This window comes from Stegodyphus dumicola, chromosome 8, assembly GCF_044657685.1.
Source record: "Stegodyphus dumicola isolate Sdum_Otavi_A_Nest chromosome 8, ASM4465768v1".
NCBI lineage: Eukaryota > Metazoa > Arthropoda > Arachnida > Araneae > Eresidae > Stegodyphus > Stegodyphus dumicola.
This window is the reverse complement of record NC_140775.1, coordinates 87,841,258-87,853,915: the sequence shown is the minus strand read 5'-3', so window position 1 is coordinate 87,853,915 and position 12,658 is coordinate 87,841,258. Positions and strand designations below refer to the sequence as shown.

Below are 12,658 nucleotides of genomic sequence, written 5' to 3'. Positions count from 1 at the left end.
AATAATAATAATTCTGTTAGAAATATTTTTTCTTTTTAATCGAAATTGCATTCAATCAGTCCGCAAGAGGATGGCTATTAAAAATTGTCCACGAGTTTTAAAGACAGACTTCGAAAATAATTTGATATAAGGTTATAAATTAATATTAACTGAAAAAAAAAATATCGAAACTTTTAAAATTATAATAATTTTAACTCAAATGCTTCCATTAAGGATGTTCAATAAAGATTTAATTCCAAGAGTTCAGAATTTTGTAATAAAACTATATTCCTTAAAATAATAACACTTTGCAACTAAACATTTCAAATACCCCCCCCCCAAAAAAAAACTTTTCTTGAAAATATAAATGTAAGATAAAAGTATGCAAATAAAAAATTATATTTTAAATTAGAAATAACCTCGTAATTCTTCATTTTAATTTCTGTAAATCCCCTTTTTACTTCCTTGTACGAAGTAAAAAGGAAGTATTGTAATCGCGAAAAAGTGTCAGGCAGCATATTTCAACCGAAATATCCATTTTGACCGCTATCGAATGCAATTTAACGATGTTTTTGCGTGATATCTGTACGTAAGGGCAGAATAAAAGACTCGTTTCTTCCAAAAGAATTATAAAACTGCTTTAAAATTAATTCTGAAGAGAATTTTTCGTGGCGTCTGTAACTTATATTTAAATGCAACGTGCGTACGTACGTACGTATCTCGCATAACTCAAAAACGAGTAGCCTCAGAACGTTGAAATTTTGTATATAGAACTGCTATAACATGTAGATGTGCACCTCGTATTTTGGTTGCTATCGGCCGCACCAAACGTATATAAATATATTTATATATATATCCACTCTGTTACCCGGCTCAGTGATCTCAGTTTCTTTACTGTTATATGTTTGTAAATTGTACATTTTTTGCTTTAAAAATGATTGAATTATGTTGATTTTATCTTCCGGTTAAGGTTTTTATGCCTTTAGTAAATCTGTATGCAATATTTTTAAAATTATCAAGAATTTTAAAGTTGTTTAAATGCCGCTAAGCCTTTTTTATGGCGGCCATTGATTGTTTACATTTGAAACAGCAGACTAGTGGATTTGTTGCCAATCTAGAGAAACTTCGCAACAAGAAAGATAACGCCTTCATTTATTATTGCCAATTAAATCATGCTCAATCCTTTCTGGAATTTTTTCGAGGAAATAAGTGTTTAAGATTTACTTCGTAATTTTTAATATAGATATTTTGAGTTTTTATGTATTTTTGCCTTCTCGCGAATGGAGAACTGAATTAATTGAATGACAAATACTCAAGCGTCTGTGAAAAACTGTTTCTTTTTTGTTTTATTTGCTTAATTTCTTTTATACATCATTCTAGCTTTATTATAGTATTTGAATAGAACATGTGGAAACGATTAGATAATTCTATTCTTTAAATGATATAAATTTTGTGCAATATGAGTTATAATATGAACGAAATATAATTCTGTTAAGTGAATCTAGCGCCAGAGTGTCGCTATGGTAAACAAATACTAGAGTGAATTTTAAAGAATGCATTTATTCTATTGTGGTTTATGGCGCTGTCGGCGAAGTAGATTTAATTCAATCCAATAAGTTTAAATGAAATGCAAGAAAAATGCGTATAATTTAATATTCCGTACAAGGAAGTCATGTGGTGTACATATCAGATTTTTTTATAAAAATATTAATTGTTTTTATTAATTTAAATAGACTGCGTCTCTTCAAAATTAGAATTAATCCGTTTCATGCTTATTTATTTAAAATCGCAATGAGGATAGCTCGCATCTAATCACAGATCGAAATACATTATGAATCTTTCACGCTTTTTTTTTTCTTTTGGATATGCACTTACTTTGTCCTTTTTCCTACTTCGCCTTGCTGCTGCTAACAAGCATTGTTTCATGGTCCGGTTCGTCCATTGTCCAAAGAGGTGGTAAGCTGTGCAAAATTCTGGGGTGCATATCACTCCTATAAAGATGTGTGAATGAGACTGTGCATCGAGAATTAAGTGTCCAGAAATAAATCATGTCTTGCTGTCTTAGCCATGTCTGCAAATTTTTCTTCTCCGTTATACATCTTGCTAAGTTAACACAAGGAGTCATCATTTCAACGGCGTAGTAAAACAACAGTATATATATATATATATATATATCTTGATTACATATCGTAATCGTCCTGAGGAGCAGACTTGAAAGTATAAACAACGGAAAAAATTATTTTGAAGATTTAATAAGAAATATGTATACGTCCTAAAAATTTATACCTTTATTAACGCCGGAGGAGATATTGATCTCAATACTTACTTTTGCGTTGTGTTACCAAATAATGTCTTTAATAATACTGCTTTTCTTAATAGTGACTTTTGTGTCCGTATTACTTTTCGAATAAATTGATACTGCCAACAAATGTATTACGTTTAAATAAATAATACAGAGAATATTAAGAAAATGTATGGTAACACTAAGCACCCTATTAGAAATTCTAAACATATTCTGTTTTAAGAAATTTTGTCATTTTACTGTTGAATTTTATGAGACGTAAGGGCGAAGAAAGTCAGGTTTAATAAATAAGGGTAAAAAGGGAGAAAATTGTGTAGGTCATCTTGTAAGAAAACTAAGCATTCATATAAGAAACTGGCAAAAAAAAAAAAAAAAAAAAAAATTAGGTTATTAACAAACTTAAGAGATACCATGACGTCCGTTGAGCTATACATGAGAACATATAGTTGTTAATTTCCATTGTATGGTATTTCTTAAAAAAATCGTGCATCTACAAGAAAAGAGGTAGCTTATTTAAGTAAATAAAAAATAATATCATTGTTTAGCTTTGCCTAAAAATATTTATTTTGTATTTTGCTTTGCGGAAACATTTTATTTGCCTCATTGTACAAGCTCTATTGAAATTCAATATTTACGCAAATGTGTAATTTTCTTATTTGCGTTCCAGTTAATACATGGGTTACAGAAAAAGGAACAATTCCTTTTTACGGATTCCTAGGATTCCAGGATTGGCATTGTAAACATTAATGGTAATGTGGTACCACAGTGTAAGTCTCCAGTATATACGGAGCTTCATTTCATTTTAATATATGCAATTTCATGAAATTCAATATTAACATTATGACAAACTTCTAGAGGTAAATTTTCTTCTTCGCGTTTCGAATTCGATTGATTGTTCCGGAATTTCTTTGAAGTATTGCAATGTTATCAGCAATGTTAGAACTTTCTGGGCGAGCACTCGCTGACAAAGAGATCAATAGACTCTAGCCTCACTCTTGAGTCATATCAGGTCCTTAGATGACACTACATCAAAGATCACTGGGCAAAAAGTTTTAAGTATTATAATTTTATATCTTATGATATATTTTCAAGCTGCATTTATTATGCCATGTATTCAGTACATTCTATTGGCAATGTTTTCAATGAACATTAATGATTTTTAAGATATATTATTACAATTATGCATAAATATTCTTGCTGTTAGAATAAACAATAGTTTGTATTGAAATGATTTTTGAAACTACGGATATCAGCAGCAAATAAGGTACGAACGAGAATCAAGACTGACATAAATATTTTCACATTAAAACACTTTTAACAAGTTTGCAAGCAATTAGATGCTGTTAAATGTGTCTAATTGCTTGCTAACTCATAAAAAGTGTTTTAAAGACATCATTTAGAAAACAAATATTAAAAAAGGCATATTTTATCATTTAAAAAAGACATCATTTAGAAGAATGTCAGTGGCTGCAAGTAGTGATTAATAAACTGAAAGCTGTTCAATCATAGTCAAACGTAGACTGAAATGCTAAAAAATAACGCATACCATTGATAGGGAGCGATTTCTTAAAATTGAAAATGTTAAGCACCGAGCAAGGTCGGTGTCTGTCTTCCAAGAGTTAATACTGTGCCCGAAAATTGTTATCTATGTCTGTTTTCGAAATAAAGTTGCTATGCAAGTGCATGGAAACTCACATCTGACTTCGCAGCAATCAATGTTGCAAAAACAAGTGAAATAATATAACTTAATAATAGAGTGGATATATATATAAGAATAAAGAAAGAGCTTCTTGAGCCGAATAATAGAGTGGATATATATATATATATATATATATATATATATATATATAGATATATATATAAGAATAAAGAAAGAGCTTCTTGAGCCGAATAATAGAGTGGATATATATATATATATATATATAAGAGTAAACGAAAAGCCGATTCGGCTCAAGAAGCTCTTTCTTTATTCTTATATGTTTGTAAATTGTGCATTTTTTGCTTTAAAAATGATTGAATTATATTGCCCTTATCTTCCGGTTTTTAGTTAACCTGCATGTTATAGTTGTAGAATTATTAACAATTTAAAAGTTGTTTAATTGCGGCTAAGCCTAATTTTTTTACCATAGCAGCCATATTTTTTACATTTGAAATTTAGTAGAATAGTAAATTTGTTTCCAACTCTACAGAAACTAAGTTTCGGAACAACAAAGTAACGTCTTCTTTAATTATTGAGAATTAAATTATGTTTAATCCAGTCTGGAATGATCATTTAAATTATTAAATTATCTCACATATTGACTCAGCATAGCGCCCACAACAAATTCAGTTTCTACGCCTTTCAGTGTCTTTTTGCCGAGTGAGACCTGAATTTTGTGCACCGAAACATCTGCCTTCTTGCCCTCTGGTCGAACTGCTTGTTTTTACGTAGAAGCTCTAGTTTTAATTCTAAAAAAAATTTAACAGTTTTAGCTGTATTTGGTGTTTTATCTTTTTCTATATTTTAAAATTTTTAATGTAGATATTTTGAGTTTTTATGAATATTTGCCTTATCGCTAAGTGAGAACTGAGTTAATTAAAGGAGAAATACATTTCTAAGGAAATTCGATTAAATAAGTTTAAATGAAAGGAAAAAGGAAGCGTATAATTCACTACTCCGTATAAGGAATTCATGTGGTGTACACACCAGATTTTTTAAGTAAAGCAGGAAGTCGGTAGCTTCATATTAAAGTAAGCAAAGGAAAACATTTTTGACTTGACCTTTTGATTTTGACTTGACATTATGCAGTCAATTTCCAAATGCATAAGCACATTTTCCTCATGAATTTGCAAAGTATCCTTTTGTTCCATCAAATCTTTCGCCTATTATTTGTTTCAAAAACTTTCTGCTTTCTCTTTAGTTTTCGATATGAGATAACAGAATGACATTCAAAGAGATTATGGATTATAGAATCATATATTATCATAAATAATTGAATGTGTTATAGATTATAGAATATATTATCATAGATTAGAGAATGACATTCAAAGTTTAATCATTAATAATGACCAATAAGAAATTATAACTATTAAATTCGCTAACATATGACATAAAAACTATTCATCTTTCTTGTAGAAAAACTGATTCAATTTCGATTGATTGATTATACAATAAATAAGTATAAAAATGTTGTCCAATGTGAGAGCTAAAACTATAAATACTTTTAAATTATTACGACTTTTAAAATAAAATATTTTTTAAAAGGAATTTCGGTAAGTACGCCTCAGTACATATTAAAAAATTAATTGACTACATAAAATTCAAAGAAAACAAAGCATTAAATATTAGAAATGTCTTTTTTAATATTTAATGGGTCTTCGTGTTTCTTTTTTAATATTCAGTGTGTTTTTCAGTTCATACTGGGGGGGGGATTGACTTCATAAAATTCAAAGAAAACAAACCATTAAACATTAAAAAATCCTTTTAAAATACAAGTTCCCCCTTTTGTGCAAATTGATAAGGCTGAGTTATCTGCTAATCATGTAGATAAAGGAAGGATATAAAAGGAAGATTATTTGGAAGACTCGACAAAATGTTATTCCTGTGGATATTTTCGGAAGAACAGTATAACTGCATAGATATATTTTATTTCAATAACAGTATGTTTTTCGAGTTTATCGGGACATTGTGGTTAGACGTTATGATAAATGCTCACGTGGTCATAACATGATGACAATATTTTTGAACTCTAGCAAACCTTCCATTGTGCAACGCGAATTCTTTGAATTTGACTTAATAATGTAAATAATTTTTATATAAAATATTTTAGGTGCTATTAAAGCACAAATTGTTTTATTCAGAAAGAAAAAGAATTTAGTGGTCCAAGGTAATTTTAGAAAGCTGAATTATACAATGAACTTAAAAAAATTGCGTACATCTTTTATTCTAAGAATTTTTAAAAGTGAATCTTATGCAATGTTATATAGAATACTCAGTTATTCGGTTCAGTACTGTAAAAACAAAATTTTCTCCATTTATTTAAAATCATAATGAAACCAATTTGTTTATTTACCGAATAAATTACATTATTTTTTTTGTGAGCATTAAATTTCCAGTATTTTTTCTTATTTTGATATATTAAATTGAAGAATACGGCATGATCGAAAACTGAAGCAGGGATAGCTGTAAAACAACTTTTCGAGAAGCCATATGAAATACCTATATTCTATATACATAAAATAAGAAATCGATAATGTTTCTCATTTATTAAGATATATTTTGCGTTTCTTTTACTCTAAATATTTCGACATTATTTAAAATTTAATAATAAACTGGACCTTATTTTGCTGACCAGTGCCACCCAATGCAAGAGATTTACAAAAACCGTTTTATCCCCAAAATGGCTGTCTTTAAATTTATAAATATAATCAATACAGAGAAACCTCTTTAAACCCTTTTATGAGTATTCCCTTAAAATTCATTCCATTTAATATAACACCATTTTTACAAATTCCTAAGTATCTAAAACACTTCACAATTCGTTTTTCCTTGTTCAAACTATTTTTACTACCGCTTTTCATACCATGTTGAGTTTACGTTTTGCTGTATTCAGTTTTCATTTTTATAATCTTAATTTATCTATAAGATAGTACCACAACCTAAATTTCTCTCGCTGTTGCTCATATGCATTCTTTACGGTAGCTGATAACGTAGACGAAAATGAAATTTATGCAGCTATTTCTACAGAAAATGAAAAACTGAAACACTAGCTCAAGTTTTAGAAGCAAAGAATTTTTAAAAAAGAGTAAAATAGCGAAATGAACGCAAAGGATTAGGAAAAATATTAGCGGAAATGAAAACAAATTTCTATGTGTAGATATATCGAGGCGTACAATAATTTTATCTCTAAACGAAACAACACTGAAGGATTATAATAAACTGAGGAAAATAAGTTTTTATTACTAGCTTGCTATGTAATTGAGTCGAATCAGTTCCTGTTTTAAAAGAATTAAAAAGCAAGTTAAATAATTCTCTCTTTCTCTGTTAATGAAAAAATATTATAGGTTAAAATATTTCTTAGAATGGGTTTTAGAAATTTCTTTGTAAAGCTATTAGGTTTTATGGAGCAAGAAATGCGACAGATCGATTATGGCTCTGATCAATTTGGACCACGGATCTTCCCATTGTTAGCCAGCTATGCTACCAGTGACACCGTAACAGCACGAGTAGGACAAGAGCATAATTCCACATATTCTTCCCTCCTTAAAGGACAACTAAGAGAAAGATAAGAGAGAGAAACGAGACTAAGACGGCTAAATCCAGTTGGTGACAAATTAAATATGCACCGCATATTAATCATGCGGCACTGTAGAGCTGTTAGGTTTTCGTAGCGAGAAACGTGACAAATCATTGCTCCTTCACCAGGATTCCATCCTCGGATTTTCATATCCTAACCGGACATACTACCAATTACATCCCGAAAGTACGTAAAGGGAAACCTTATAAGTCCTATATATATGACCTTCGTTTTCATTTTGCTTCAAACGAAATGTACTGTTGAAGATTTGATAGTATTAACAATCGTTTTAAATATAATTACAATTGCGCATCTGTAACAAACTTACATTCACAATCTAGGGAACAATGGTTATTATGATTCTGAATTACAAATAGATAATTGGATTTATTTATGCCTTAAAGTTTTCATTTTATTGATATGGAGCTGCGGATCTTTAATCATGACATTTTTCTTTATTTTTTTATCATAATAAAAGTCATACAAACATATTTATAAAAATAGAAATTCTGTGTCGCTTTAAAATATCTTTCAAAATTTTATTACCAAGTTTAAAGAATTTTATAAATGTGTGACGAATTAGAAGTGTTCACTGCATATTATAACATAGCTTCTTTAATATTCTGATCATTTTAATAGAAAATAAAAAAAATTCAAACTGTTATAATTACACCAAACGCCTGCCTTCTGCTTGGCATTAGGTTTAACAGAAACTCTACCGATTTTGAGAGCGAATGGGTACAGGCCTTTTTTTGTCTGAAGCGAAACAAAATCTGCAGAGCAGGGAAGAGCCACGACTGTATTTGTGACTGCTTTGTTTTTAACCCAAAAACAAAGAGCTCTGACTATATTTGTACCAAAAACAGAGTCACGACTGAATTTAATGCCATAAACTAAGTCTTTATTTATACATCGCTTGGGTAAATAGACTGGGATATGGTGAAAATGAGATAAATACATTGCAGTATCTCTAGATTTTAAATAAATGAGGTATTTGTATTATTATTTAACTATACATTTTTGCGTTTTAAATTTGGGTTTGTCTCCATTTCGGAAAGAAACAACTTGTAGCAAGTAAAACTAAATTTTGCTCTTAGTTTTGGTTTTACTTACTTATCAAGTACAAAGTTGTTCTTATCACAGAAGTCTTTAAATAAAATAATGCAACTGTCCTTTTAACGTTTGTTGTAGATCAAAAGCACTGCATTGATTTATTTGGAAGATAGATTTTTTTGTTTTTTACCTATAATACATAACTAAAAAACGTTTTTAGACCTATATATTAAAATCAGGCTGAACGCCTAGATAAGAAGACAGCAAGACAATTTTATTTAGAGAATATGACCCCCACCGAAAAAAAAAAAAAAAAAAAACGTGCTACTAAAAGAAACACATAAATCTAATTCTCACATATTCTTTCATTAATTTATTGATTTGTATTAAACAGCCAGAAAGCTTACTTTTTTATAAAGAACTGCCAAGGAGTTTTGTTGCGCTTTTAGTTTAATAAGTATTTCAATTTCTATGGTTTTTATGCCAAAAATTTCAAAGAATGTCATGAGTGTTTAAAATCAGTTATATATAATTATTGTAGAATAACAGAATACAATTTTTTCTAAAACAAATTAATTTAAGCATTTTTTCTGACAAATTAGCAGCTGAAATAAATGGTTTACTATGCCAAATATGAAAAATAATTACGCTTTTAATTTTAGTAACTTTTCTAAAAATACTTATATTCGAAAATAATAGACAAAAATATCCTTATATGTAAGTGCACACAAACGTTTGTAAAGTCTCAATTAATAGATTGTAATGTATCATAAAATATAATAATTGGTTTCTAATTTTACTAAGATTTTAGGTACATATTGGTTTCCTATCAAAAACAATGTTCAGTTTGATGCGCATTTTAAATTTTTCTTAATTATTTATAATTTTTTTTATTAATTTTTAATTAATTAAAGGAAACAGAACAAAAAAGCTTAGTCAAATATTTATTTTGAACTATAGAGTAATTGAAGTATAAATTAAGATATTTCAATTAAAATATAAACAAATTTCTGCAAATGAAAAAGTTCTCTTTTATTTTATTTTTTTTTTTCGTTGTAAATTAAAGGACCCGCATTTGTTCACTCAGAAGCTAGAATTTTATCTTTTTTTGAAAAATAAAATTTTATTCTTTATAGAGGTGTTTTAATGCTTTCTTATGAAAATTAGGTTAAACGCACAATTAAAAAAAACTATAAACTTCCTTTCCGATAATTTCGATAGTAAATGTAAATAAAACAAAAATGGCATAGAAAAAGTGTTTAGTAGTTATAAAGAATATTTTCGAAGCCAGATTCTTTTTAAGCTATTATTTTTTTTATTAGCCGAATTTCTTAAATTTCCTTTTTAACTTTGTGAATCCAAGATTTATTAATCGAATTCTTTAAAAGAAATTTTCAAAAGCCGATAAATATAAATAATACTTTGAAAAACAATTAAAACTTAAAAAAAAATATTAAACAATATTTATAATGGTTATAAATATAGGAAATGTCAATCCGCTACATTTTTGTTCTTGCCAAATATATCTATTGAAAAAATTACTCCGCCGTTTGTTTCAAAATATATAAAGTCATATAATATAAGGAATACAAGATGTAGATATCCTGGAGAAGTTACATTTTACAAAATATATCATATGAATTTTGTTTTAATAAGAAAACATGAGTTTACATACCACAGGTACATCGTGTCTCATTTGTACCCAAAATAGGAGACTTTTCATTTAATTCTGCATCCAGACTTTGATATTTCGGCTTCATTGTCATTTTACTTGCAGGAAGACAAATATATCAACCGATGCTTTCTTATCGCAGGTGAACAGATACTATGTTCCCGAATGTGATCACAAAATACATCTACTCTTATTTTTATAATCACCGTCACTCAATAATACGGGTTGAATGGAAGCGTGCAAGTATGAGATGACGACAGATCGCCCAGCGGGAAAAGAGAAATAAAATGAAACCACTCGTTACATCAGTGAATGTGAAATTATGATATGCGAAGCGGTGCTTTTATCGATAGACAATGTTTTCTAACTCTCTACCGTGAAGTTAGAAACTGATAAAATCATCGTGTGAAAGTCCCGCTTCGTGGACCTTAGATTTTCGAATCGAACTGTCGTTTATTCGTTAGAGTCTAGAGTACTACTCATGATTATACTTGTATATGTCTGTTGCTATGTCATCAAAGGTGTTTGTTCAGCGGACGCGTACCGTTTGCGTATTAATCCCTCCCATGCATTTTACATAACTATTGCTGATCGTAATTAGCGTCAAACAAATTCTTTGCATATGTAGTAGAAGCCCAGTCATTCTAATTGAACTGGACGAAACTATACTGAACAATTCTTTCTTTCTTTCTTTCTTTTTTTTTTTTTTTTTCATTATAACTATGGGAACTATTTTAGGTAAATAAAAGTAGAAACAATTACGAAGAACTCTGACATACAAAAAATGAGGTTTAGTGAGGCTATTCATACATTTACATAATTAAAATAATGAGTTTTTTATTCTAATTTTGTTTTAATTGTAACATAGCATCAGTTGCACTCTAATATGTTAAGTCACGGTAATTTTCACATAAAGAAATAAGTAAATAAATAAATCTGACAGAGTTAAGATTTTAACGTTAGCCCGAAAGGGTTCTTTTAAAGTTTAATATGGTTGATCAGCAGTTATTATCAATAAAGATGACCCAAACAGAACAGTGAAATATTTTATAGGATATTATATAAATATTCATTTAGAACAACATGGGAAAGTTATATATCTTCTGTATATTTAAAAAATGAAAAAATATATAACGAAACTCTATAAAGATATTTAATGCTTTTAATTAGGTATATCATGAATTAAATGCATTTTTTATTTATTCAATATAACTGCGCTTTGAAATCGTCTAGTTTTTAAATCAAAAATTATTTGAAATATTACAAAATCTGAAATCGATAATAAAACAAATTTCAAATTCGAATTAGGGCTTCCACATGCCCATATTTTATGGAAGATTACGCTATTCAAATTGTGATAGCGCTAGGTACCGTGGTTTTATCATAATGCGAGAAATATACATACATCTATGCAGATTCTTCATTATTTAATTTCTTTAAATATAAGACAGGGCGATAATATATGGTGGCAACGATTTGAAAAGTGATAGAGCCTTTTAAAGTTTTTAACGCAAAATGCCGAAACAAAATTAATAGTCCTTCAGGGTTGCCACTATTAGAAAAACGCATTTCAACGAATGTGTATTTAATTTAGAAAAACTTCAAATTATATGTAAAATGAAATTAAAAGAAAAAGCTCGAAATATCCTATACCTAAGTAACCATGAATTCCTAGTTTTAGTTTGCTTGCCTAATCAAATATCGCAAAGCATGAAAATTCTGTCAGTGGAAGGAGTGCCTTAATCTCTTAATAAAAATTTGCTCACATTGATATTTACACAGGAAGAAAAACCATTGGTCTATAAAGCCAGCTAGTTCTTCGGAATCGAGAAGGTTACTATCGGGTGGTCTGTTACACTTCGCCGTTGACGAACCTTTCCGCTTCAGAGAAATACTTTCGGGACAGGCTATCGATAAATTTTCTCACATAGCGGCAAAAGTTAGCACCTATGTTACTTTTTCTGAATCTGGAAATAATTTTGTTTCTGTTAGCTTTTAGTACAAACTGGAACTTAATTAACTCAATTCATCAATGAAAGCAAATACCTGAAGTCATTTTCTGAACAGAGAGTTTCCCTATTTTGGATGCAGTGTTACTGAAATCACTTATTTTTTTAAAAAGTGATTATCTTTAACAAAGCAAAAGAATGGAAAAGTTTGTTAAAAAATCGTTCAACACTAATTTTAGGACGTACTGCTTTACTGATGTTTTGCTACTGCTTTGAGCAATCCGAGTTTCTGTTAACTGAAGTTTTATGTTCGGTTAAGAAGAATTTTCTATACAATAGATACAATAAATTAATACTTTTAATTAAACTCATTGGGATTAGGAAGGATTTTGATAAATGATATTTATACTTAGGAAATGACGATACC

The 12,658-nt window shown here is 29.0% G+C and overlaps 1 protein-coding gene across 3 annotated transcripts in view; it reads right to left on the bottom strand.

Annotated features, from left to right (window-relative positions):
- The window catches only part of LOC118185771 (putative inorganic phosphate cotransporter), a 90,883-nt gene that overhangs the window by 50,129 nt on the left and 28,096 nt on the right, over positions 1-12,658 (bottom strand). Inside the window, exon 1 of one of the 3 annotated variants that reach the window (XM_035355677.2) lies at positions 10,286-10,711. The exons of the other annotated variants lie outside the window; for them this stretch is intronic. Coding sequence (XP_035211568.1) covers positions 10,286-10,376 — 91 coding nt within the window. The 5' untranslated portion in view covers positions 10,377-10,711. Of the gene's footprint in view, positions 1-10,285; positions 10,712-12,658 lie in introns of those variants that run through there. 3 annotated transcript variants of the gene reach the window in all.